This window comes from Choloepus didactylus, chromosome 5, assembly GCF_015220235.1.
Source record: "Choloepus didactylus isolate mChoDid1 chromosome 5, mChoDid1.pri, whole genome shotgun sequence".
NCBI classification, from domain to species: Eukaryota; Metazoa; Chordata; class Mammalia; order Pilosa; family Megalonychidae; genus Choloepus; species Choloepus didactylus.
In genome coordinates this window covers 72,379,119-72,404,222 of record NC_051311.1, presented here as the reverse complement: position 1 = coordinate 72,404,222, position 25,104 = coordinate 72,379,119, and the positions used below count along the sequence as shown (strand labels likewise).

The window sequence follows — 25,104 nt, the reverse complement described above, 5'->3', positions numbered from 1 at the left end:
CCCAAATACAAGGACATGAGTTCATTATCACAGTTACCTTTATAACACTTTTATAAGACAATAGGTTGGGAAGCTGGAAATTTAAAAAGATGGTGTTTGATCAAGCAGAAAGAGAACTCATACTTAAATATCTGCCAATAATTTTGAACCTATCTATAATTCTGATGTCTGTGAAAGCCCTTTCTTTCAAATCACATTCTTTTAATTGTTTTACCTTTATTTTCAGAGTCAAAATATGCACTTTAACTTTTTTGTATATTCTCCAAAATAACCACAAATCTTTTTGTTATAAAAAGAGTATTAAAGGAAAAATGTTCCCTTTAAATTTTATAAATCCACACAGAAATATCTGTTACAAGTAAAGAGGTGTGTGTGTGCGTGTGTGTGTGTGTTTGATAAATCTACTGAAGCAAAAACACTGTTTCTTCCAGAACCAAAATTATATGTCCTTCCTTAAAAAGGAAAGTATAAGGACACTACTATTTTTGAAATGTGTTACCACCTGATTCACAAGCATGCTCAAGGTTCAAGGAAAGAAAGCCATGTGTGAAAAATGTTAAAATCATTAAATTCTCACATCAGTGATTCAGTATGATATATAGAATGATCAGTTTGAAATAAATAGCATGATTTAAAAACAATTTCAACAAAATGCATTTTAGCTATAACAAATACTTGAACTACAATAATATTGAAAATTAGAGATCCTTGAAGACTGCCTTTTATAAACAGATCTTGATGATTTGAAAGGAGCATATCCATTATCTATAGATAACATTTTGCTTCTAACATGCTTGAAAAAATTGTTCTCAAACAAGTAAAGCAGTTCTACCACAATCCTCTGATACTAGTCATTTATTTATGGAACTTTTCTTTCCTTGAAGCTGGAAAATTGCTGCAGAATTTCGAAGAACTGCTGTCTCAATCCTTTAACAAGGGTCCTGGTAACTGGTTTGTCTCCCTAGTGACACTTTAGCTCGGCACCAAGTTTCCTTGTGTCTAGTAAAGCTGCTGACTATACTTTTGCTATCAAATATGAACTTAAGACATCTAAACACAATTTTATTAATAATGTACATCTGAAAAAAAATTTAATTTCTTTCAGATACACATTTAATTGGTCTTCCCCACCTTTATTCGTTCATCAGTAAAGGCACATTGTTAGTATAAAAGTCATTCTCTCTTCTGTATCATTAAAAACAGTTCTGTAAATGTGAAGCCCCCTTAGCCAGGAGTGACAAGAGCCAGTAGCTATTTTCTCCCAGGTAAGTAAGTAAAAGGCTCAGAAGCCACCAACAATAGACACTGCCAGCAGGGCTATATAGCAAAAGATAGATCCAATCATGTCATATTTCAGCTCACAAAACTTCAAACTGCAGAGCACAGCATTCAAGAGCCTCCTCCATCACCGGTCTCAGCTCACACAGCCCAACTCTAGGCCCGCCATCTCTGGCACACATCCATCCTATGACATCAGCATGCCCTTCTCCAAACACACCCTAAACTTCCCAGTCTTATTGCAATTGCTCCCTCCACTAGCCTTTCAGTTCTTCAGAAGTGCCTTGCTTCCCAAGCAAGTGACTTTCCATCTGCCATTGCTTTATCCCTGCCTCTATTTCCCACCCACCTGCCCTTTGCCTTCCCCCATTAGATCTCAGCTCAGCAACACTTCCTGATGTTCTTTTTATTAAACGTTCTCAGTAGAACAAGGCTATTTTCCCTTTGTGTTATTAAAGGTAGTTTAAAAGAATTCGAAGGAAAAATTTTAGAATTAAAATATTTTAATTACAAAAAGCAAACCTCTCATTGTCTCGTTAACTTCTCATTAAAAATTAGTCTGTCTTCAACTTAGTTATGCAGAACCTGAAATTTTAAAATATTTAAAATGCTTGTTTAATAGAAGAGATACTGAAACAATTAATAATTTAATCATCTAATAAAATTCATGTCATCTTAAAGACAATGTTTCTAAATCGTCTTTATATTGTAATCATTTTGAGGATACGTGTAATTTCCAAATGTTAAAACTTTAGAACTAAAATAATGGTTAACTAAAGAAAATTCAAGAAGAACCACTTATTTTAGAATAACTCAAATTTACTACTTAATGGAAATACTAATGGTACATCTATAGTATTTATATATTTTAAATAAAATATAAATTATTGTTTCTGCCATCTGAGAAGATTCATCTTAATCTGAGCTTGTAACCAGGACCTTGTTATCATCCTTTATCTGAAATAGAGGAAAGATATGTGGATCACAATTTTGAAAAAGTAATTTTTTTAATTTATGGAATTTCATGAAAAAAGGTTACTAATTCATAATCTGTTATTTAGCTTTCAGTTTCGTCAGACATCTCACATAAAATAAACATTAAACATCATTTTTCTAAAAAGTTTATCTGAAAGCAAGTTTCCTCATTGGTATAAATGACTTAATTCTCTCATCTTTTAAGTGTCTTTGTCTTTCTCTTGCTTTAACTCTCTATACAATTAGGGACACTTCCTGAATCATCTAGACAGCTATGTAATTTTAAATGAATGTCTGCTATTTTTTCGCTTGCCAAAGGAAAAAGACAAACAACATGGAAACAGATGAAAGGGTGAGAACACCACACAAATGCTGAATTCACCTCAAGGCAGCACTTGCTGGACTGGGGAGGAGCATTCACGGCTCAGGCAGCCCTTTCAACAGCATGTGCTGCCAGAGGAGCATCTGGCTTTGAACTTTACCCATAATAAGGACGCTTGCCCAATCAATGGATCGATTTGTATGGCTTATATTTAGCTAAAGTTATCTCAGATGTACACATTGAGAAAAAAAAATAACAGAGCCTAAATGCTAACTATGATATTGTATACCTAATTGATTACAAAAAGATAAATACAAAAACTTGAACCGTTCATACTCCAAATCCTGAAGTAAGCAAAAAGTCTAGTGAGCACCCAAACTACCTGTCACAAAGCCTCAGCCCTAAGGCTATGAATATCACACCACTGTTCCGGACCATAAGCTCTGACACAGCATTTACTTTTAAAGACATCTTTAATAAAAAGCTTATGTGCAGTCAAACCAACATCACTAAGAAACAGAAGCGGTCACTGAACTCTGTTATGAATTCTAGCACACACAAAAACTAGACGTGCAAACAGAACCTCTACATCAAAATGCTGGTCTTATTTAGTTTTCTCTGTTTGAGATTTAATGAATTTAGCAACTAAGTTTAAAACTATAGCTTTTAAAGAATGCAATTTTACACATAAAAATAAAATGTATCTATTGAAGGAATATTCTATTATATGAAAAATGTACAAATGCATGTGGAATAGTACCTCACTCCCTGATGCCAAGTAATAGAAACAGTACTATCATCTACAAATATTTATACTTAATTCTACGTCAACAAGGTCTACTGAATTCAGCCCTCTGCTCCGGCCTCCGATGTCTTAGTTCAGACTCCATCATGGGCTTCTGAACATTATAGTGCAATCACTAACTGGGCCTCCCAGTGATTCCAGCCTTAAAAGTTAATCATCACTTCATCCCACATTTGAAACATTCACTGCCTCTCCACAGCCCAGGGGATATTATCAGACTTGCACAGGAAGAAATTCCCAACGGGTTCCACTTCATCCTCCTCCACTGGGCACCCAGCACCACAGCCACACTGAACTTCTATGCTTTGTCTAAACTTGCCATGTCCCTCATCTCTCTGTGTCTCTGCATACACTCTCCATGCTACTCTGAATCCCCTTCCCTCCACTCTCCACCTGAAATCTTTCACATTTTCAATATCCAGTTCAAATGAATACGCACCGTTGAAACCTATGGAAGTGTCCAATCACTCCTTATTCTGTGTTCCCACAGAGTAATTTATTATAACTTTAATTCTCTATTTTACTTTGTTATTTTCCGTCTACTCTCCCCTTTCTTCTTTGCATTTCAAGTGTCTTATCACTGACAGAGTACTCAATAAATGTTTAAGGAGAAAAAGGAAAGAAAAAGGGAACAGAAAGACAAGAAGGGAGAAAGGAAGGAAGGAAAAGCTCCTTGCTTCTTTGACAGTATAATGCCTGATAAAATTTTTAAGAAAGAATGACAAATATGGTAGAATTTTTGAAGTTTCTTTTATAACAAGGTTACTAAAAGATTATAATTTTAAAAGTTGACTACCGAATGCCTCAAAGTAATAAATAAAACATATTTAGGTCTTACGGAAATAACACCAAGAATTACTTAAATATATTATAATAGTAGTATGGTGTAGTGAAATATGTATGGGCTTTGAGCATAGCCTGCATTTGAACCCTAATGAAGAAAATGAATTACACGGCTTTGGACATACTACTTTACCTCATCTGTAAAATAAGCTTAACTACATATAGTCGCTAAAATTATTTTCTGAGAAAACAATGGTGAAACACTGTGGATGGATGCTGAACACGTGGCAAATGATATGATGGATCTCAATTTAGAAATTAAATTTCTAGACTATAAACAAAAAAAACAGAAAATAATAAAGATATTAAACTTAGCTGAATTTTAACTTAATGACTTATGACTAGCTATAAAGTATAAATATTTATAACTACATAAGAGCAGACCTTAAGTACAGAGTCTGTAAAAAGTTAATTACTATTTAAATATATTCTGGCTTTGTGTTATGATTTTAAGAAGCAAAACACTAAGAAGGGGAAATTTCTCAATGGCCATAAGCATTTACTTGATTTCCATTAAAAAATCATTTTTTTTATCTGGTCCAATCACTCAATATCTTAAGACAGCTTTAAAAATGCTTACACACAATCAATAGCCATATGCAAATTCTCTGAAAGAATAGAATTGAAAAGAAAATCTTTCCCTTTAAATGTAACGTACTGATCTTAAACATGGACAGGTGCTTCCAACTTAGCTTCTGACTAGCACTTGACTACTTGTGGTTTGCAGGCAGTTGCGCATGTATCAGCATCACAATCTGACAAATGATGATCTCCTGATGGTGACATTCAGCTGCTGCCGACAGTGCAAACATGTCTGTTCAATCTGTTTACATTCCCCCTGAGCTGGCACTGTTTCCCTAATGCTGGTCTTAAGAGCAAGGTAGAATTGCAATAACAAATGAATTTCATTTAGTCTACAGCTAAAAGCCTTTGAAAATAACCATCTAAGGCTAAAAAATTTTCTGTTTAGCTTCAATTTCTCTTTTAAAGAGAGAAGAAAGTTCTGCTACTGAAATTACTTTGAAAGTCATGGCAAATTCAAGTTTTATTTCCTAAATATTTTTAGCTTGTTTCTTAATAGAATTAAAATTAATTCTTCTTAATCTCCTCAAAATAAATATATTAAAGTTTCTTTTCCATAACAGTTTCACATTTACTTACTAATTGAAGTAGGGTTGCCAGATTTAGCAAACAAAAAATACAGGATGCCCAATTAAATCTGAATTTCAGATAAACAACAAATAATGTTTTAGTAAAGTATGTCCTAAACGTTGCATAGAACATACTTATATAAAACATTATTCATTATTTATCTGAAATTTGAATGTAATTGGGCATCTTGTATTTTACTTGGGAACCCTAAATTAGGGTGTTTTAAAGACTTGCATCTATCAGATAACAGAAGGGTCAAATTCATGACCATGGTTCACTAGAAATGTTTTCCAAAAGGTAGCCTCTCAGCTTGCAAATTTTTGAGGGTAGAGATGGGATGGGGTAGAAAGATGTTTTCAGATTCTCTCACTTTTTCTTGACCAGCATGGTGAATACTGGCATTTTGACTTTTGCTTGAACAGTAACAGGGCTTAGCTGCAAGCTCTTCTTTTTGGTAATAGGTCAAGAGACATGGAGGCTCTCAGAGATATGATTGTCTTAAAATGTATATATATACTTATACATATATATACAGCTTCCTCATGCTAATCCGGTTTACAGGTTTTGAAAGTAAAACAAGACTTGAGTACAGGGAAATAAAGAAATAGGATTGAATGCATTCTTCTTGTTTAAATATTTACATCCAAAAGAGAAGTAAGGAACTTCCTAATTAAAAATCAGGATAAAAGGCACAATGGAAAAAAGCCATACAAGTTGCCTTGCAAATATTTGCTGAAGATCTAACAGCATGTCACATTTTGCATTAGTTTCCCTCCCTTTAATAAGCCATTGCCTTTTTATCTAAACCTATCTAACAGCCAGCCTCCTCCTTTAAAATCTTACTCTCTTCGATGCCTTCCAAGAACCATCCTCAGCTAGACTTGATGATCACTCCTCCTCTCACTGCTCCAATTTCCTGTCCTTTATTCAATTGAATAAAATGTATTAATGCAACGAGCAAGGTAAATGATTCATTTTATCGCATTATTTACAGTCTGGTAGCTTGGGTTGATTATAAAAGGAGAAAATTTATAATAAGGGCAGTATGATGGGATTCAAAGTTTAAGAAGAGTCTGTTAGAGACACTGGTAAAGGCTCAAGGAGCATGGGCTTGGCAGAAACACTGAGGTCTGAATCCAAGCTCTACCCCTTATTGCTGAGTGATCTTGGACAAGTTAATGAACCTCTCAGAGCCTCACTTATAATTATCTATCTCAGAGGATTGTTGTCAGGCTTAAAATGAAAGATCATATGTGCAATGTTTCATACAAGCCAAGACATCTATAGGCACTTAGGGAAAAGGCAGCAATTATAGAGGCAAAATAGTGAAGTTGTTACAAAAATGTTGTCTGGAACGGGACTATCATAGTCTGAATTTCAGATCCTTGGTTTACCAGCTATGCAAACGTAGGTTAGTCCCTAATCTCTCCTTGCCTCATTTCCTCATCTGTATTATGGGAATAATAATAGAGCCTACTTATCAGAATTGTGGAGAGGGTAAAATTGGTTAATTAATGTAAAGCTCTTAGAACAGTTTCTGGCACACAGTAAGCACCTGAGAAATGTTAACTATTTTTATCATCACTGTTTTTTCAGGTGGTAGCATTTCAGACAAGTCTTGATGGGCTAGTAGTAGTAAAAAAAAAGAATCAAGAAGAAATTGCTAGCTGAGGGCTAACAAGAATAAAAGCAGGGAAGGGGCAAGAAAAACTTGTTCAAGGATCATAAAATACAACTGAGCAGAGAATAATGAAGTAGGTATGAAGACTTTAAAAAAAAAAAAAAAGGCGGACCAAGGATTTATGACAGTAGGGCTTGATACAAAGTTGAGGTGCCCATAAAAACTTCATTTCCCAATAAGTCATCATTCAAGGTCTTAGAACAGAGGAGTAAAGTGATCATGGTTGCATTAAATTAACCAAATAGCATTGGTTTTGGGTGAACTGGAGGGAGTCAATGGAGGCAGGAAGATTAGTCAGGGGGCTCTACACCTGTCTGAGCAAGACATCAGGAGAGCCTAAACTTTGGCATTCCAAGCAAGAATAGCAAAGAAGGCACAGCTTCCCAAGACTGTAGAATCAGAACCTACAGGACTTGGCAACTGTTTAAAAGCCTGAGAAGCAGACCAGACAAATACTGGTTGTCATAGATAATCGGGAGTTGAGGCCACAGATTATTCTATAGCAATGGGGAAGTTGTGCTGGGTCTAGACTCATAAGGTCTACAAACTTGCCATGAGAAGGGAGGCAGATAAATTGGAATGGGAAATGCCCTGTCACAGATGACCAATAGGAAGGAGCAATCCAGATGTAGATGGCAGACATGGACCCCCAGAACACCATTGAATAAAGAGCTGTTTTATGAAAACGAGTAGTTGTAACAATCAAAGGGAGAGATCAGAAAAGGCGGTGTCAATCTATGCTCAGCATCCTCCCAGAGGCAGGTGCTAAATCCTGGGGGTCTAAGCTAGGAGCTCCTCCTCTCTGGCCTCACAGCACTCCATGTAACCCAAATTACAGGTCTTATCAGAAAACGGTGGAAAGGGCTGCATATCAAAAACTAGCAGTGCATATGTGCTCGCTAAGTGTTTGAAGAATTAATGCATGAGCAAGTTAGTGGCCTTCAGAACCTCAGTACTTCATGTCACCTTTATATCATAAGGGTCTTCCCAGGATCATAAACTAGACTCTCATTCACAGGTCTCTATGATTTATACTGCCTCAAGGAGCAGAACAAATTGCTTTACTTCTCAACTTGGCATTTAAATAGTCAAAAAGAATACATACATGGTTTTCAAAATGTCTTCCTAAAAGCCTTCAGGGTTCCATGAAATATTAGTCCCACCCCTCTGCCCCCAGGGAGCCCAGGGTCCATCCAGATTGGTACAAGTTGGGAGGAGGGAGAAGAATAGCAGCCACACATAAATTGGTGGTGTAAATTGGACATCATAAGATTGTAATTTTTTAAAAGGAGCCTGCAAATTTTTTAAAATTTTAAATACATTATTCTTCTCTCAAATTATAGAAGTTCCATATAGAGTACATGAACTTGTTATTTCAATTATTGTCCCAGTGTCTTAAATTGCACAATTAGATTCCAAACACTTCTACCATTCTCCTTCATACTTTACACTGGGAAGAGAAAAAGGTAGTGAGCATGGATTATTTTCTATAACATTTACTATTTTATAAGCATAGACCTGAAGAGTTATCTTCCAAGAAGCCATGTAATATATCAAGAAAAGGTTATTCCTGTTAAATTCAAAACTTTAATTCAGCCTCACACTAAGATCATGTTTTAATTGGCTTGTGGTGTGAGGGTGTGAGCCAGAAAGCACTGGTATGTGGTATCTGGTTCCTGAGAGCAGATCTGTGCTCATCTCTTCCCAACTTTGCAATCAGTGACATCACATCGGAAATCCTCAAATGCTTTTTCCTCCCCAGAGACCCAGCTTACCAGCATACCACTGAATTCTTTTTTAAGTTCCCTACATAAAATTAATACGTACAAGAGAACTACTTCAAAGAAAGGAATGTATTTAGTGATTCATTTTTCAGGAGTTTTATGTGTCTGCATGTTAGCAGCCTCCCTATGCGTTGCCATTAGCACGCAATAGTTTATACAATCAATGCACTTCTAAAAACCTCTATAAAAGTTTTATTTTTAATTAACTCATGTTCTTAATATTAAATAGTTTATCAATTTTTAAATTAAAAGTCAATTTGAATTTTATTCTGATTGTAGAATCAGAATTTAAGTTCTGAAGGGAATTTAAGAAGAAAGCTGGTCCAACTCTTTCAGAACTAAAAAACAGAAAAAAAAAAAAAAATACTAAGATTATAGAAACTAAGATTCACTTATGTCCACTAAACTGTGGAAACGCAGTGCCAGGATTATAATCTATGTCTGCTACCTCATCACCTGAATTTCCATATGTTTATAAAGTTTGTTTAAAAAAAGAAAGAAAGAAGGAAAGTCCCATTGTGACTTCTCAATTCTAGTACTCAGGGGTCTTTTAAGCGGTCATAAAGTCCATGAGACACAAAAGAGCTCATACTTACAAACGGAAATCTTAACACATAGCCAGACTGCAGTGATTAAATAATGCACACATTTCCATATCATAGTACTGAAATCATCTTTCATGAAAAGAATGCTTCCTTTCTCACAGGATGCTGAACAATTACAACAGATTAGCGTACTATCACAGATCCTGAAGCTGTAATTTTGTGGGCTGATTAACAAAATAATGCATTACTGGTTGGTCATTTGAGCCATAATAAAGGGAAGATATAAACACCATACCCATGCAAGAAGCAACAAATTTCTTTTCACCGTGCCACAATATCCCAACATCCCCACAATGATAAGGAAACAGCAAACAGCAATCATGACCGGATGAACCACAGGAAAGTAAGTCAAGATGACAGCTTCCTCTACCCTGAAAAGAAAATATCATATTATAATTAAAACAAAACCAAAGTATGTTCAAGACATAGCACAAGAAAAAATAGTGATTTTTACTAATAAAAGATCACCAAGCTTCAGAGCTGGTAACTGTATTGCTATTTCCAAAATTACTGTGCTATTTGGTTTTTTAAATTTGCTTGCTTAATTTTTTTTCATGCTAGCATTCCTATTCCAACTCTTTTAGAACATAAGATAGGGGTCCTTAATAAGAAGTGTTTCTATTATTAACTCTAAAGTCTTAGCCTGAGTAAACCACAAGTGACCCTTTGCGATTTCCCAGCTAGGAGGAATATCCCTCCTCTCTGATGTGGGACCCCACGTGTAAACCTTCTCTCTTACAACTGTAATTTGCTGCTAGTAATGCTAATTGATCAACCCTTGAAATGTGAGAAGAAAACGGCATTGTGGAGTTTGGCTTTCTAATATTAGCTCAGGGGTAAGAAAGTAAGAAGTTGATGGTGATTTTTTCAGGAAAAAGTAGGAGAAACACACTGTCCTTTATGGACAAATATGGCATAACTGATAGCCAAGACGGCAGGTACCTGGCGTTACCAATAATCAGAAATGACCATATAAATATTCTTCCACTGATTCCTCCTAGGACCAGTGGCACACCTTAACAGAATGTTAAAAATGCAAGCTTCTGCAAGAAAGGTACACGAAAAACTTTCCAAATGATCATGGAATGGTATGCTCCAGCACCTAAACAGCTGAGGGCAAAGTTACTTAAAAGCCAGCCTCTGAGGAAACCTGATGAAGGGAATTAATCATTAATTATAAAGCCCACCTTGTTTCTGCAGTTAAAGTCAGAACATTATTCAGGTAGTCCCTCATCCAAGCAGAAACTGCCAACACACTGATGGACATTAACTGTGAAGAAAAATATATATATAAACTGGTTACCAAGGATTTATGCAACATTCACTGCAGCATTAATGATAAAAAAAAACGTAATGATTTTCATTATGTAATCTTTACACTTTTTCCTAAGTACCATTTACCACCTCTTAAAATTTACTATTACTATAAATCAGTATCTACCATTCTGTTTTGTAGTCATGTCATAGCCACTAAATAGAATGCAATAAAATAGGATTCAGAAAAGCCAAACTATTATATGGCTGGTTCCAGGTTCAGGACAGGAAGTGCCCAAGATGAGGGAGCCACAGAGCAAAGAAATTATCAAATGCATAAGGTGAGGCTAGAACATGTTGTCATACTCGAAAGCAAGGAAGCAATCAAACACTACTGAAGTTGTCAAAAAGTCAAAGGAGCTAACTAGAAAGGGCTTCTGCTGGCTAAAGATTGAACAATTTGAACATCAAAATAATAATAATAATAATAATAATAATAATAATTACTGCAATAGTATGAACATCAAAATAGTAATAATAATTACTGCAATAGTATAAAATGTATCAAATATGATAAAATCCATGAACTCACACTAATACTTAAACAAAACTCATTCATCAACTTTATAAGATGTTGGATACTCAACACATTATTCAGGAAATTAGTCCAGTAGTTTTCCTGCATTTAAACTATCCAAGTCATTATCCTACCTTTTCTAAATAAACCAAAGAGAGAATCAAAGACTTAACGAGAGAAAGATTTTATAAAAGAATTTCATTTAATAGTATCATCATTTAATAACCCTACTTCATCTCTAGGCAAAAGTCCCCAGTGGCTGCCAAAATTATCTGGTTAGTGGGTCTCAATTCTGTCCATAACAGAGGGTCATCTAGGGGCTCTTTAAAAAAGAAATACTGAGCCCAGGTATACCATAGATCATTTGTTGGAGATGGAGCCTGGGCATCAGGAATTTGTAAAGGCCCCACAGATGTTCTAATGTGAAGTCAGGGTAGAGAATCACTGCCTTAGGTGAAAGCCTGTTGAGGACCAGCCTGAATGAGGGATCAGCATGACAATATTGGAACTGGCTGATCAATCTTAATATTACAAAAAGGACAACCAGACATAATGTGTCACCAGTGTGATGCAATTGGAAGTACAAAGAAATAACTATGGAGTATTTCCGCGAAAATTTCAAATCTGAATCTGATCAAGCCTCCAGCTCTAACTATCAGTTTAAAAGAAATACTGGGAGTTGATTTAAACTTGTTAAATATCACCATGGGGATGTAATCAGCAAAATACAGAATATGGGCAAATTATTTTGTTTCTTCAATAAAAAAAATTGTCATCAGGAAAAAAAATAGGAAAGGAGAAACTATTGTAGTTTAAAGAGATTTAAGAATAGCCTAATAAAATATTTTGACCTGGTTTGGACTGATTTGAACAAACCAATTGCAGAGACATTTATGAGAAACTGGGGAAATTTTAACTCTGACAGGACATTTGAAAATATTAAGAAATCACAGTTTACTATTTTAGATATGATAATATTAAGGTTATTTTTTTTAAAGAGTTTTTATCTTTTAGCAATATATACCAAAGTAATTATAAATGAATTATATTGATGACTGGGATATGGTTTAAAAAAATAATCATGATGGGTGTTAGGCAGGAAGTGGCAGGTATACTGATAATTGCTGAAACTAGGTCATAGGTGATTGAGGAGTAATTATACCGTGCTTTTTACTTTAGTATATATGTAAAATTATCCATAATTCAAAAATTTTTAAAAAGCAATAATCTAGTATATGTTGAAAATGAGTCTTCCTGGGAAGCTTTTCAGAAAGCTGAAGGTTAATCCCTAAATTCTGAAGGTCTTTTTATTTTGATGAAAACCTTTCTAAAATGTACCTTATACTTACCTTCTTAAACACTAGGTGAAACTCACCCTGATTTTAATAATGTTGCAATCGTAACAAACCATTATGTGCTACAGATTTAGCTTTAAATACTGACATAAAGAATATACAAGATAGGAATGAATCCATACTAACTCAAGCAGTGGCCATGAAACATGCTTTCTGGATAAAGGCTCCAGGGTAAGCCCAACAATTAGAGCTCTGTGACCTCTAGCACAGGTCCGTATGGCTACCTGCTTGGAAAATCAACTAGTGAATTCATAAATATTTACTCAACACCCACTATCTGCTTTGGACTAGACTCAAAGACTCAACAATGAATAAGAGAGACAAGATCGCAGCCTTTGTGGAGCCAATTGGAGGAAACAGGCAATAAATATATAAACAAGGTAATTACAGATTGTGAAAAGTGCCATGAAGCACATAAAGGTGAAGTAAACTGTTCAAGGTTCCACAGACACTAAGTGGCAGAGCCAGGATTCAAATCTGGGCAGTAGGGCTTTGGTGTTCCAGGCTTGGTCACTAATTGCCTCCCAGTTTAGAAACGAATATCATATGCTCCACAGACAGTGAGGTGCCTAATTTTCACAGCATGCAGCATTTCTGTTAAAAAAAAAAAAAAAAAAGGAAAAAAAGGAGGGGTGTGAAGAAAAGTCTGTCGTTGTCTGAACTATTTCACTGGCCAGATTGAACAGGTGGAAGGCAGCACGACATGTTCAAGGAAGGGAAAGTGGCATGTGATGAGAATGGAAAGGCAAGCAGGGCCCAGATCACACAGAGACTTAGAGATCATTTTAAGGGGCATGGTCTTGATCATGATGACAAAGGGAACCCAGGTTTGAACACCAGCTCTGCTTCTTTTTGGCTATTTGACTTTGGGTGTGCCATTTAATCTTTCCTAACTTCAGTTTCCTCACCTACATAATGTTATAACAGCAATTCCTACTTCATAGAGGACTTATATGATTAAAAAACAGTCATATGATTTATGTATTATTGTTGCAGGTCACTTTTTTCCTTTTTTTTTTTTAATTAGAGAAGTTGTAGGTTTACAGAAAAACCATGCATAAAATCCAGAGTTCCCATATACCACCCTATTATTAACACCTTGCATTAGTGCAGTACATGTGTTACAGTTCACGAAAGAACACTTTTATAATTGTATTATTAACTATAGTCTATTGTTTACAATAGAGTTCAAAGTTTGACCTAAGGGCTTTCTCCTAAACTTTCTCAGTCAGTAGAGACTGCACTACTCCTAAATCAGTTCAGAAATGGCATCTTTAGATATTTGAAGGTCTACCAAACAGAAAAGGGATCAAGCTCTGTTATGCAGCTACCTACTGAACCACCATGCTCATTCTTAGTATCAACATCTCTAAAACTGAACTTATCTCCACTCTCCTCAAAGCCTGTGTATCTCCCTCACACTGTTTTTCCTATCTCAGTAAATGGCATAATCAACCCCTAAGTCACATGATCTGCAAGCTGGCAGGCAGCCGAAACTCTCCCTCTTCCTCAGCCCTACATCTAATTTTTAAGCCCTAACCAATGGTTCCTGTAATGTGTCTCTGGTGAATTCCTCCCCCTTTCCTGCCACTCCTGGCTAGTTCAGGCCCTCATCCTCTCCTGACAGGCACTTCCAGTCACCTTATAAGAGAAATCACCATCACACAGATTCCACCTCGAACTCACACTTCAATTAGCTTTGTAAAACAGATCAAGGGATTCTGCTTATAGATCAGATAAATTATGATAGCTTCTCTTTATCACTCCTGCCCAATTCTCACTCCCTCTTCCTTCAACTCCCTCCTAAATAATAAAATTTAAACTCTTTAGCAGGGCACACAAGGCTGCTTTCAGTTACCCTTTAACCTACCTCTTCAACCCTGTATCCTGTTAAATCCTTAGCACACACATTCTGTACTGAGACCACAACCAACTCTTGCACTTCTCCAAAATGCATCACGCAGCTCTCCCAGTGCATCCCTGTCTTCACTCATATGGCTCTCTCTGCCTGGGATGCCATCCTGCCCCAGCTTTCCAACCTGTGTCAGTCAAGCAATCTCGACTTATCCAGTTCAAACATTAGCTATATTGTAAAGACATTTTCCTACTCCTTCTTTACCCACAGACTCCCTCCCTTTCCAATGCCCTTTAAACAGCTCTCACACAACAGTCATCATATTGTTTCCTATTTCTACCCACTCATATCACCCCACTAGAGGACACAGACCATTGCTTACTCATCTCTATATCCCCATCACACAGCATAGCACCTGGCCAGGTAGTGGGACTTAAAACAAATGAAATGAATGAATGGAAGAATAATCAAATTAAGGGAACATGATTTCCACTTACTAGATAAGCTATTAGAGAGCTTTAACAAAATCAGGAAAAGCTTTAACAAGATTTTAGCTTTCTATCATTGGAAGGGTTCCAGTAGAGAGGTGCCTTCTAAATGATAAGATCAAAGATTTATGTATCAGTTCAGTAGCTGGCTAATATCTCTCCAAAGTCCTTTAACTACAAATTTTAGATTCTACTCTGCTCTTCTGGTTTTTGTTGTTGTTGTTTCCCCACAGGAGTATACCCAAGTATCACAGCTGGGCACAGAATATTAATCAAAATAAATAATATCAACATGAAGTCGTATCTTACCATAAACAAGCAACTCTGAGAACAAACTGCTTTTTCTTATGGCATTAATTCCAGCAGTATTAAATATCTGAGAATAGTATCTTTTGCAAAGAGTGGTTTTACTCCCTGGGATTGAGAAAATGATTACGGTAATAACAAATATAGTGTATACCTTTAGCCAAAAACTAAACTAGAATGAGACTAAGTCACTTTAATAACTAATCCTGCCATTATTAAATCTAGAAGCCCAACTTACATGAGCAATTCAGGATTCCCTACAAATAAGGATATTTTCTGCTAATTTTCCAAATTAGTTACTAAAATAATTCTTCAACTGTGACTCATGATGACTAAATTTTTAGGAACATTGTAGTTATCATAAGTAACTAGGCTCTCAGTCCTTAAATTTTACTCCAATATTAAAATATTACTTTAAGTTCAAGAAACTATTTACAAAAAATAACACAAGTATTATTTTACAGAAATATATTTAATATATATTCAATATACTACTTAGCAGGAAATTTGCTTCATTCTATCTTTCAAAACACTTAGAAAATGCTAGTCCTCAATAAATATTTAGAAATATGGGATGCTGTCTGGGGGCCATATTCTAGTTTTGTTTGAGTCTAATAATGCAAAATCAAGTCTTGAATCAAAGTATCCCCTAAATCAGAGTTGTATGTGTATGCAAATTCCCTAAATTTACTATGAAATGTATACCTATAGTTTCTACAAAATAGTATGAACACAATCAAAAACCAAGTTTTTTAATTCTTCAAAAGTCTAACATACATAATATACACTCACATAAGGTAACAGGGTCACAAATAATTTCTGCTCAGGGATGACAGATGTCTAAAAGCATTTACCTGAACTTTCCTTTTTATGTCAAATCTGTTAGCAAAAGCAGAACATAGAAGAGAGAGCTGGATCTTAGTTACAGTTCTATTTTCACAAAGAGAATTTGGACAAGTAATTCAAACTTCCAAATCTTTAAATGGAGACATTGTAGTAAGAGCTTTTGAAATTCCATTTCTTGTTTAAAATACAAAACAAAGCAAGATTTAAACTGATCTATTGAAATGAAAGGTAAGATGGATTCTTGCTTCTTTGGAAGCTGGCAGCCCAATGTAAAATTTGCCTAGTAAAGGTTCTGCTTCATGTCCCTGGTGCATTACCAGCTTCACTTCCACTAAGGGATGGGCAGTAGACATTAGAGAAAACAGAGAAAACAGATAACACCACTATTTGCTAATGCTGTGAAAGAACAGGCAGTGTAAATGAAGGCTGAAATGAGGTCTAGAGATTACCTGTGAGTATCATTTAGGTGTGAACAGCTATTAATTAGAGCTGAATAAATCAATAGCACCCTGGAACTAACTCATTAGCTGTTTTGACAGTTTTCATAGATAATCATGTTGCCTCATAGATAGGGTGGCCACACATCCTGGTCTGACCAGGACAGTCTCACTTTAAGCCTCAGATGTCTTGGAGTAATTATTAGTAAAAACATCCCTTTCACTTCACTCTAAACATTGTCCTGTTTTCCATGATAAGTTATATGATCATCCTACAGACCCTACAGATAAAGAATGGTAAAATGTCATATTCTACACCACAGTTTCTGTGCATTCTAATTCAATAACTTTCACTTCCCCAACACCCCAGCTTGTGATTATTCTCTGAGTGAGGACAGAGAAGTGAGAAGCCTACTGTTCCAGTCTAAAGAAAGGATGTGCTCCAAAGAATCCTCCATGGACTTCTCAAAAAACATTCCTTAAGAAACATATAGTGGCTCAAGTCTTCCCTCCACTGATAAAAAAAGTACATCAGCTCTGCTCCTGAGACTAAAGGAATTTATCATGGTTAAAAATCAGGTCTTGATGGTGACATCAAAATTTCCCTTAGAATGCAGTTATTTTTAAAGAGTGCAAACATTTGTTGGAGGACTCTCCACTATTCCTTTGGGATAAAGAAAATTGTATTCCATTCATAATGTAGAGTTCTACATTTTATCAATTTACATTTATCAATTTAAAAAGTAGCATTTTTATATGACTATATAAATGCCATGGAATACAAACTTCCACTTGCCAAGAATTCTGGTATCTAGCTCTTTAGGGTCTGTGTGGGTCAAACACCTATGTTCACTACAAGTGGCCAGAGGAAAAAAATAAAATAGCAGCACACTGAACCCATTGCTGTTTCATCTGCTTTACATATCCCCCAAAAGTGTGAACTAGATTTCTGGTCTACTTTTCAGGTTATATTTCTTTTCATAGTTAATCAGGGTAGTTCCTTCCTATTGCTACTATCTTTAGTAACAGTAAGTGAAAAGGAAGGGCTCTTATCCAATGGTGAGAAATGGGAGTTATACTTTTAGAAAATAATAGAGATACATACATTTGATTAATGTTAAGTGTTAACAAATTATACCTTTAAAAACTATTATACTTTTAGAAAATAATAGAGATACACACGAATAGAGATATTCACGAATTTCAAAAATTTTCAAAGAGAACCCTTTTCCGTATTTGTAATTGCAGAAAATTACCACCTAAGAATGAAGAACACTAATATATTAAAGCCACATAAGATAGAGAGCTTTCATTGATTCAAATGGCATGCATCTGTGGTGTTTTGAAGCTGTATGCACCCTAAAAAATATAATCCATTCCTGTGGGTGTGAACCCATTGTAAGTAGGACCTTTAGATAAGACTACTTCAGTTAAGGCGTGTCCCACCTCAAACAGAATGGGTCATAATCCTATTACTGGAGTACTTTGAAATTCAGACAGAGAGAAAAACCACAGGAGGCAAGAAGCTGAAAGGAAACCTAGAAGAGAATGAAGAGACCAGGAGATGCTGCCATGTGCCTTGTCATGTGACAGAGAAACCAAGGATCACCAGCAGCCAATCCCAGAAGGCCACAGTCTTCAGGGAGAAAGCATCTCCTTGACGATGCCTTGATTTGAACATTTTCCCAACCTCAAAACCATGAGTAAATAAATTCTCATTATTTAAGCAGAACAATTTAATGGGATTTGCTTGAGAAGCCTAGGAAACTAAACACCACTTAAGTAGTACAAGTTTGCACACTTTGAAGTAAAGAGAACACATTTCCTCACTCCACTGAGGACACATCAGTCTCAAAAGAGCTCTAGGGGCAGTTTACCCTCATGCACTGTGTCCTGTGACCCTCTCCCATCACAAACCCACAACGCTCATGACAAATGCTGAAGGCCCACCATCTTACTGCCAGCACATAACAACTGGACCAGGATCATGCTTCTTCGTAACTCCACAGACGACAACTCTAGACGCCTTGACCCACAGCAATGAAGAGAAAATGGTGCACTTGTGATCTTGAATGTGCTGTGGATTTTCTCTTAGACATGTCTATGCTTCACATTTAAAAAAATTACATATTTAAGATGTACTATTTACTTTAAAAAAAAAATCACTTGGTTTGATTTTCAACTTCTAGAATAGCAAAGCAAAATACCATGGGTTCTCAGTGCTTTTCCAATTAAGAATTACTTTTCTTTTCCTTAAAATCTTTGTGGCATACAAATGAAAAAGGGTATTAATACAGTAGAAAGACAGAAATAAGCCTATTTAATATGCTAAGTGGTGAGAAAAAGGCTGTAGCTTTTCACCCCAGAGGTAATGTGGGCCTCTGGTAATGTGGGCAGGTTTTTCAATCTTATAAAACCAGAGGGAAGAACAATCTCCCTCCATATCCAGGATGTGAAGTCTGGTTTGGAAAGTGGGATTCATATGCCACACTCGTTTGTTCCACTTCGAATTCCAATGAGAACCAAAAGCAAATAGTAAAGCCTTGCTCCTCGAGGTGTGGCACTTGAACCGGCAGCATCAGCCAATCTGAAGGGGATAGTGATCTGAAAATTACTCATGGAGGAGCATTATCAAAATGCAGATTCTTACGCCCCAAGGTAGACCTAACTGAATCAGAATCTGCATGTTAACAAGATGCCCAGGTGTTTACTACGCACATCAAGGTTTGAGAAGCACTGTTATAGAGAAGTTGCACAGCTAATTCCTTCCTACTGGGGATGTTTATATTACTTCTCTGCTACAAATAAATGTTTGTAGTAAATCTTCTGCCACAAATAAATGTTTCTACAGCATTTGGAGGAAAATAAAAACTGGACTTTGAATCTCTGCTCTGTCTGCTACTTACTAACAAGGTATTGAACTTCTCTTGGTACCAATTGCTTTACCTATAAAACAGGAGTTTAAAAAAAGGCTATTTTATATCATGAGAACTAGATGAGAGGGTAGTACAAGGGAGCTCAGGAATGTACATAGCACAAGGCTAAAAAGCACTTCCAAATCAGCAAATACAGGATCTGCAAACATTGCTTTAATTTTGAAGGAATAATGCCAATTTTCTCAAAATTACCAAATGCTTTCCATATAATTCCAATAAAAATCCCAATAGATACATTTGATTATAAAAATAATCTTAAAGTCCATATGGAAAATGAAACCTTAACCAAGAGAAGAAATGCAGGTGCTTTAAAAGAAGAATAGGATGTATTTAAACTATATAAAGAAAAATTTACCTATTGTATAGCAACAAAAATCATATATGAAAGCAAACAATAGGGCAAACCGAAATGTGTATATATATACATACAAAATGATGCTTATGCTCACTGATAATGAGGGAGGTACAAAATAAAGTAACAATGTGATAACACTCTAAACCCTTCAGATTGGCAAAAATTAAAATGTGTCATAACACCAAAAGTTGGCAACAGATATCTATGTACACATAATGGGATGTATTGGTGCTTTTACTTTTAGGGTATAGATTTCCAGGACAAGATTGGGGGTCAACAGAGTTGTAGTAGTGGTAGTAGTAATACCAGTATTAACCATTACAATGACAATTACTACTATTTCTACTACAACGATTCCTTGGACTCTGAGATCCACCTCCTGGTAATCTACCTGAGCATTGTCATCATCACTGTATCTACGACTACACAGATAGCCCTTATTTTGTGCCATTCTTCTCAGCGCTTTGCATATATTAACTCATTTAATCCTCACAAAAACTTCTTAAAAAGAGGAAAAGAACAGGAAACTAAAAGTGCCTGGCAAACGTAAAAAAAAACTATATAATTTAGCTATGTGGTTGCTGCTATTATTATTGTTGTCATTATCTACCTTTGACATAGTAATCCCACTCCCGGAAAGCTAACCCAAATGACAAAAGCAATTTAACAAAAATGTGGACTGTACATGTTTATGAATGGATATATATGGACAGGGATGAATAAATATATCTTTTTATGAAACAAGGTAAAATACAGAGGGATACATAGTAGGCTATTTACATGGATTACTTTGTCGGAGGACAGGTAATATTCAGAGGAGAGGACTGGGAAGAGGGAGAAGCAATTAAAATAAATGAGTAATGGAACATAGACACACAATGAAATACAGGATACAGGATAACAGCAAAGATAGAGGACTTTAAATTCTCTGGGGATGCAAAGGGCCCTGGAGGGTTTTAAGGAGTAGGTGTTAAGTAAATTTCATTTCTCAGAAGAGCAATACTGTGTTAAACAATTTGGAGTCCCCACCCCCAACATAACAGAGATTATTAAGAAATGTTCCAAAGCATTATTCTCTGTTGACCAAAAATATCTTAGTAATTCCAAGACATGAAACTCGGTAAGGCTACAAGTCTAGGGGCAAGAAAGCTGACTTCTATTCCTGGAGTTGTTAATTAGGCTATTTCATTTAGTTTCCTCATCCACAAAGTAAGAAAGTTCAAATAGGTCATCTTTAAAGTCATTTTCATTTGTAAAATGTAATGATTCTACAATTCGAACATGTAATGTAGAAAAAGTGATAAACCAGAAATAGGAGTGATATTTGTTACACATTTCAAAGAAACAGAGTTCAAAATAACCTTACAGTTAAGCAGGTAATTTAATGATCCACTTAAAAATGTACCTTTTAAGAAATAAAAATTACAATAAGAATACGTAGTGATTTTACATTTCCAAATGGTGAATTTTCACATTGAGAAAAAATTCTGAGGTTGTACATATCTTTCAGCTTACTCCCTGAAGGAAGGCTTAGTGAAACCACTCTAACATGGTGCCATGCACAAGGAGAAGCTCAACCAAAGTGTCATCCTCAAAAGACCACATGTAATAGCCATCTGAAAAAAAGCTGGCCAATGCCATTCAGCCAACCAAATAAATTACTCATCAAAATTCCTAATGGAAAAATCAGAATAAGAATTATTAATAAAAGGCAAAAAATGGCCGAAAAATTTACACATTCAAGTATGACAGCTTCCTGAAGCAACTTTCAAAGTTTTACTTTTTATATTTTTTTCATAAATTTTATAAATATTAATGCAATTATTAATAGCAGTTTACGAAAATTTATACCTGGGCACAAAGCATAAAAAGTCACTAGCTCATAGGGCATAAAGATTTCCATGAGCTTGTTAAATTTTATGTATTTTATGTCCTTAAATGGTTATGAGATTTTCCAAAAGCATACAGAAAATTCCTTAAACTTTTCTAACTTGGTAATAGTTACATGAAAACCACCTTTTCAGACTGTATGGAACGCTAAAAAAAAAAAAAATCTACTCAGTCTTCTGACAGGATATTTGGGTATGAATCCCTACAAAAACATTTTAAGACTGCTTGCCCCAATCAGATTTTACAGGCTAGGGTGACGTATGGAAACAATTTCTGGCTTGCACGGTTATCTGAAATTCCTGAAAACAAGCGTTTCCCTAAGCAGTATGTCATAATTTTATCATTAAACACTAGCACGTGCATTTATTTATATCCCTAGATTAATTCAAGTCTAATTTTACTACCACCAGCATCCAGCAGTGGATTTCTTTTTTCTAATTACAAATGGAACTTGATCTAGATCAAAGGCATTTTAACAAGGTCAAAATTTAGTCCTCTGAAAAACAGTAGAGGTGATCCCATGTAATTAATTAATACTTAGCCATGCCCTCTGGCTCATTATCTGGCGACTGAAGAAAAACGGATCCAGCCGTTCCCACCTGTTGGTGCGGTGTAACTGTTTGACTTACCCAAAACAGCAAATTGAGCGCGTAGAGCAGACAACGCAGGCACTTCACGGAATCTTCTCTGGCCATTGTGAGCCCCGGGAGGGAGAAGCCCCATTCTTTCACCACATCCTATCCCTACCGGCAAAGCAGGAGCGATCTGCAGGGGGCGGGGGAAAACACGGGGCCTCTTACCACCTCGCTCCTCACCCCCAGCCCATCCCTCCTCCTGTGCCAGCCCTCAGCTGAGTCCAGAGGGTCCGCTGTCTAGTTCATTTGAGACATCTCTTCATCAAAACTCATTTGTTAAAGCCAAAATAGTAACCTAAACTCTCCAAAGTTCCAAACTGGCCCCAGATAACACCTGCTGGGAAGAGAAAAGATCGGCTCCCCCGGATGAATAAAGGCACACAGTGAACTCCCGTTCTCAGGGGACACGCGGCAATGCCCTCTGCATTCTGATGGGACGCTCTTGAAAACCTCCCTCAATCTACGCCCGTCCTCGGGGACAGCTCTGCTCGGAACTGTCCCAAAGGTTAGAAACCAGACTGCTCCCCCTCCCCGCCCCGGAGACGTCACAGGCGCCGCCGGCGAGTCCGAGAACGCCAGTGCCCTTCTCAATAGGACAGTTCCCGGGCCCCCAAACCCCGCCTCCCCCACCCCGTCCCGCAGCCAGGGTGTGAACACAGGGGACCCGCGGGGACGCAGCGCCGAGCTGGGATTCCGCCCGGCGACTTGGGTTTCTTTAGGAGAACGTGAGAAATTAAAGTTCTCGGCCCCAGAATGATGGATTAGCCTGGGGCGGGAGGCGGGGAGGGGGCGCCGGGGAATTAGGGCCGGTGCAGCTGTGCAGACGCGGAGTTACTCATTCACACACACTCCCCCCCACCCCCGGCCCCCGGCCGTGGCCGAGACCCCGCGTCCCAGCAGCCCGCGGAGCACAAAGCCCAGCGCGACTGCCGGCCCAGCCGCTGCGTCCGCGCGCCCCCGGCAGGGCGCAGGGGGGAAGCGCCCGCGGCGGGGAGCTCCGAAGCCAGCCTTTAAGTAGTTTAGCACACAGCGCGGAGGGCAGCCGCCGGCGGGCTGGCGGGACAGCGGGCAAGCAGGACGGGAGACGCTGGGCCACTCACCCTCGGGGCTGGGCTGGGTGCCCAACTCCCGCCGGGGGACGGTCGGGGACGCACGGCGGGGGCTTATCGGGGCAGGGACGCTCCTCCCAGAGAGCCAACGGGCTGCACTGGCTCAAGCTGGAGGCTTCCTTCTCTTCCTCTACCCCCGCCGCCGCCGTCGCCGCCTCCTGGGAAAAGGGGGACGAGGGGTGGGAGGGAAAGAGTCCCGGGCAGCGGTTGCTGGAAAGTCTCCGCTAAGCCACTTCCCAACGCGGCTGTCCCTCCCAAGTCCTCGCCAAGTCCGGACGAGGCAGCGTCGCCAGCCGGCAGCCGGGGCCAGCTGCACAAACTCTCAGCGCATGCTCCGACGCTGGCCGCCTGGGTTGGGTCCTAGCGGGTGTTTCTTGTCCCCTTACCGGCATGAGCCCCCAAAGCGACGCCTCACCTCCACAAGACACGGTCCAGAAAGAGGTACAGCCTAGGAACCTTGGAAAAGTCTGCGCAGTAAACCCCTTTAAAATGGTGGTGTCGGAGGAGGGGAGGCTGGGTTATAACCATAGGGAAACAGGCTTTTATTATATGAAAATATTTGTGTTTGAGAAGGGGGGTGAAGGAGTGGCCCAGCCCAATTCCTGCAATGAGGAACTAGTTTTCACGACCTTTGTGGAACCACCTCCTGTGATTTGTCACTGACATTGTGCTCTATGATACTTATTGCTTTGTTCCGCTCCCTGATTTATAAAAACAGTTCTTTCCCATATCCATAGTGCACTAATAGTATTTGCACAAGCATCAAAGAGTAGTGGTGTCCAAATCTGACATCCAGAAGTGGAAGAAAGAACATTTTTAACTCTTGCACAAATAATCCAAAGTTTTCACAGTTTCTCCAAATAAGATTGTTTTAGCCAGGTTATTTATCTTGAAGTGTGTACATACTAGTGGGTCTTTGAAAACGGCACTGTTTTAAACTAGAAATTTGCTAAGTGTTAAAATAATAATAGGAGACCATCCTTTGGAAATTATCTCCCCTTTTGAAAGTAAGAAGTAACTCACTTAAAATAAAATCACTGCATCATGTTCTCCATATAAAATTTTGAAGTTTTCTCTTTCATAATATCCCACATTTCTATGATTATTTTTGTATATCATGTGGCATATAAAACTTCACCAATAAATAAGAATTACCTGAAATACAAACATCATTTTGAGAAAACCTATAAATGGAAGTTCTTTTTAAATTTCCTTGGGGAAAAAAGAAAATTGGAGTCCTGATCTGTCATAGTCTGTCCAAGGTCACTTGATGCATGACCAGAGTGTCAATGAGATAGCATGTCTGTTGGGTAGAAGTAAAGTTATGACTAAAAGAGAACCTGAGTGTGCTGTTAGACTAGGAAAGTTCTTCGTAAGCTAAGACATTAAGTAGTATGTAAGGAAGCAAGCCGAAAAGAGTATAAACAAGTATAGCCATCCACAAATAACACCAGGAAAAAGGTTCGGTCATCCATCAGATGACTCCAATTTTGGCAACAACACATTTCTGGAATCATGGGAAAGAGGGACGAAACCCACTTTCTTTTATTGTCTATGAGTTTCTTCTCAAATTGGAGGATAAGCCTGTTTAAGCAGAGGATCTCTGAAACAACCGG

At 37.5% G+C, this 25,104-nt stretch overlaps 1 protein-coding gene across 6 annotated transcripts in view; it reads right to left on the bottom strand.

The window, feature by feature from the left end:
* TSPAN12 (tetraspanin 12) overlaps window positions 1-24,017 on the bottom strand; it is a 69,905-nt gene extending 45,888 nt beyond the window's left edge. Inside the window, exons 1-4 of one of the 6 annotated variants that reach the window (XM_037836298.1) lie at window positions 23,904-24,017; window positions 22,374-22,509; window positions 10,633-10,715; window positions 9,681-9,816 (exon numbers count right to left, since the gene is read on the bottom strand). In XM_037836298.1, coding sequence (XP_037692226.1) covers window positions 9,681-9,816; window positions 10,633-10,715; window positions 22,374-22,439 — 285 coding nt within the window. In that variant the 5' untranslated portion in view covers window positions 22,440-22,509; window positions 23,904-24,017. The other 5 variants (XM_037836301.1, XM_037836296.1, XM_037836300.1 and 2 more) reach the window with 5 other exon arrangements.
* Window positions 24,018-25,104: the final 1,087 nt, after the last annotated feature.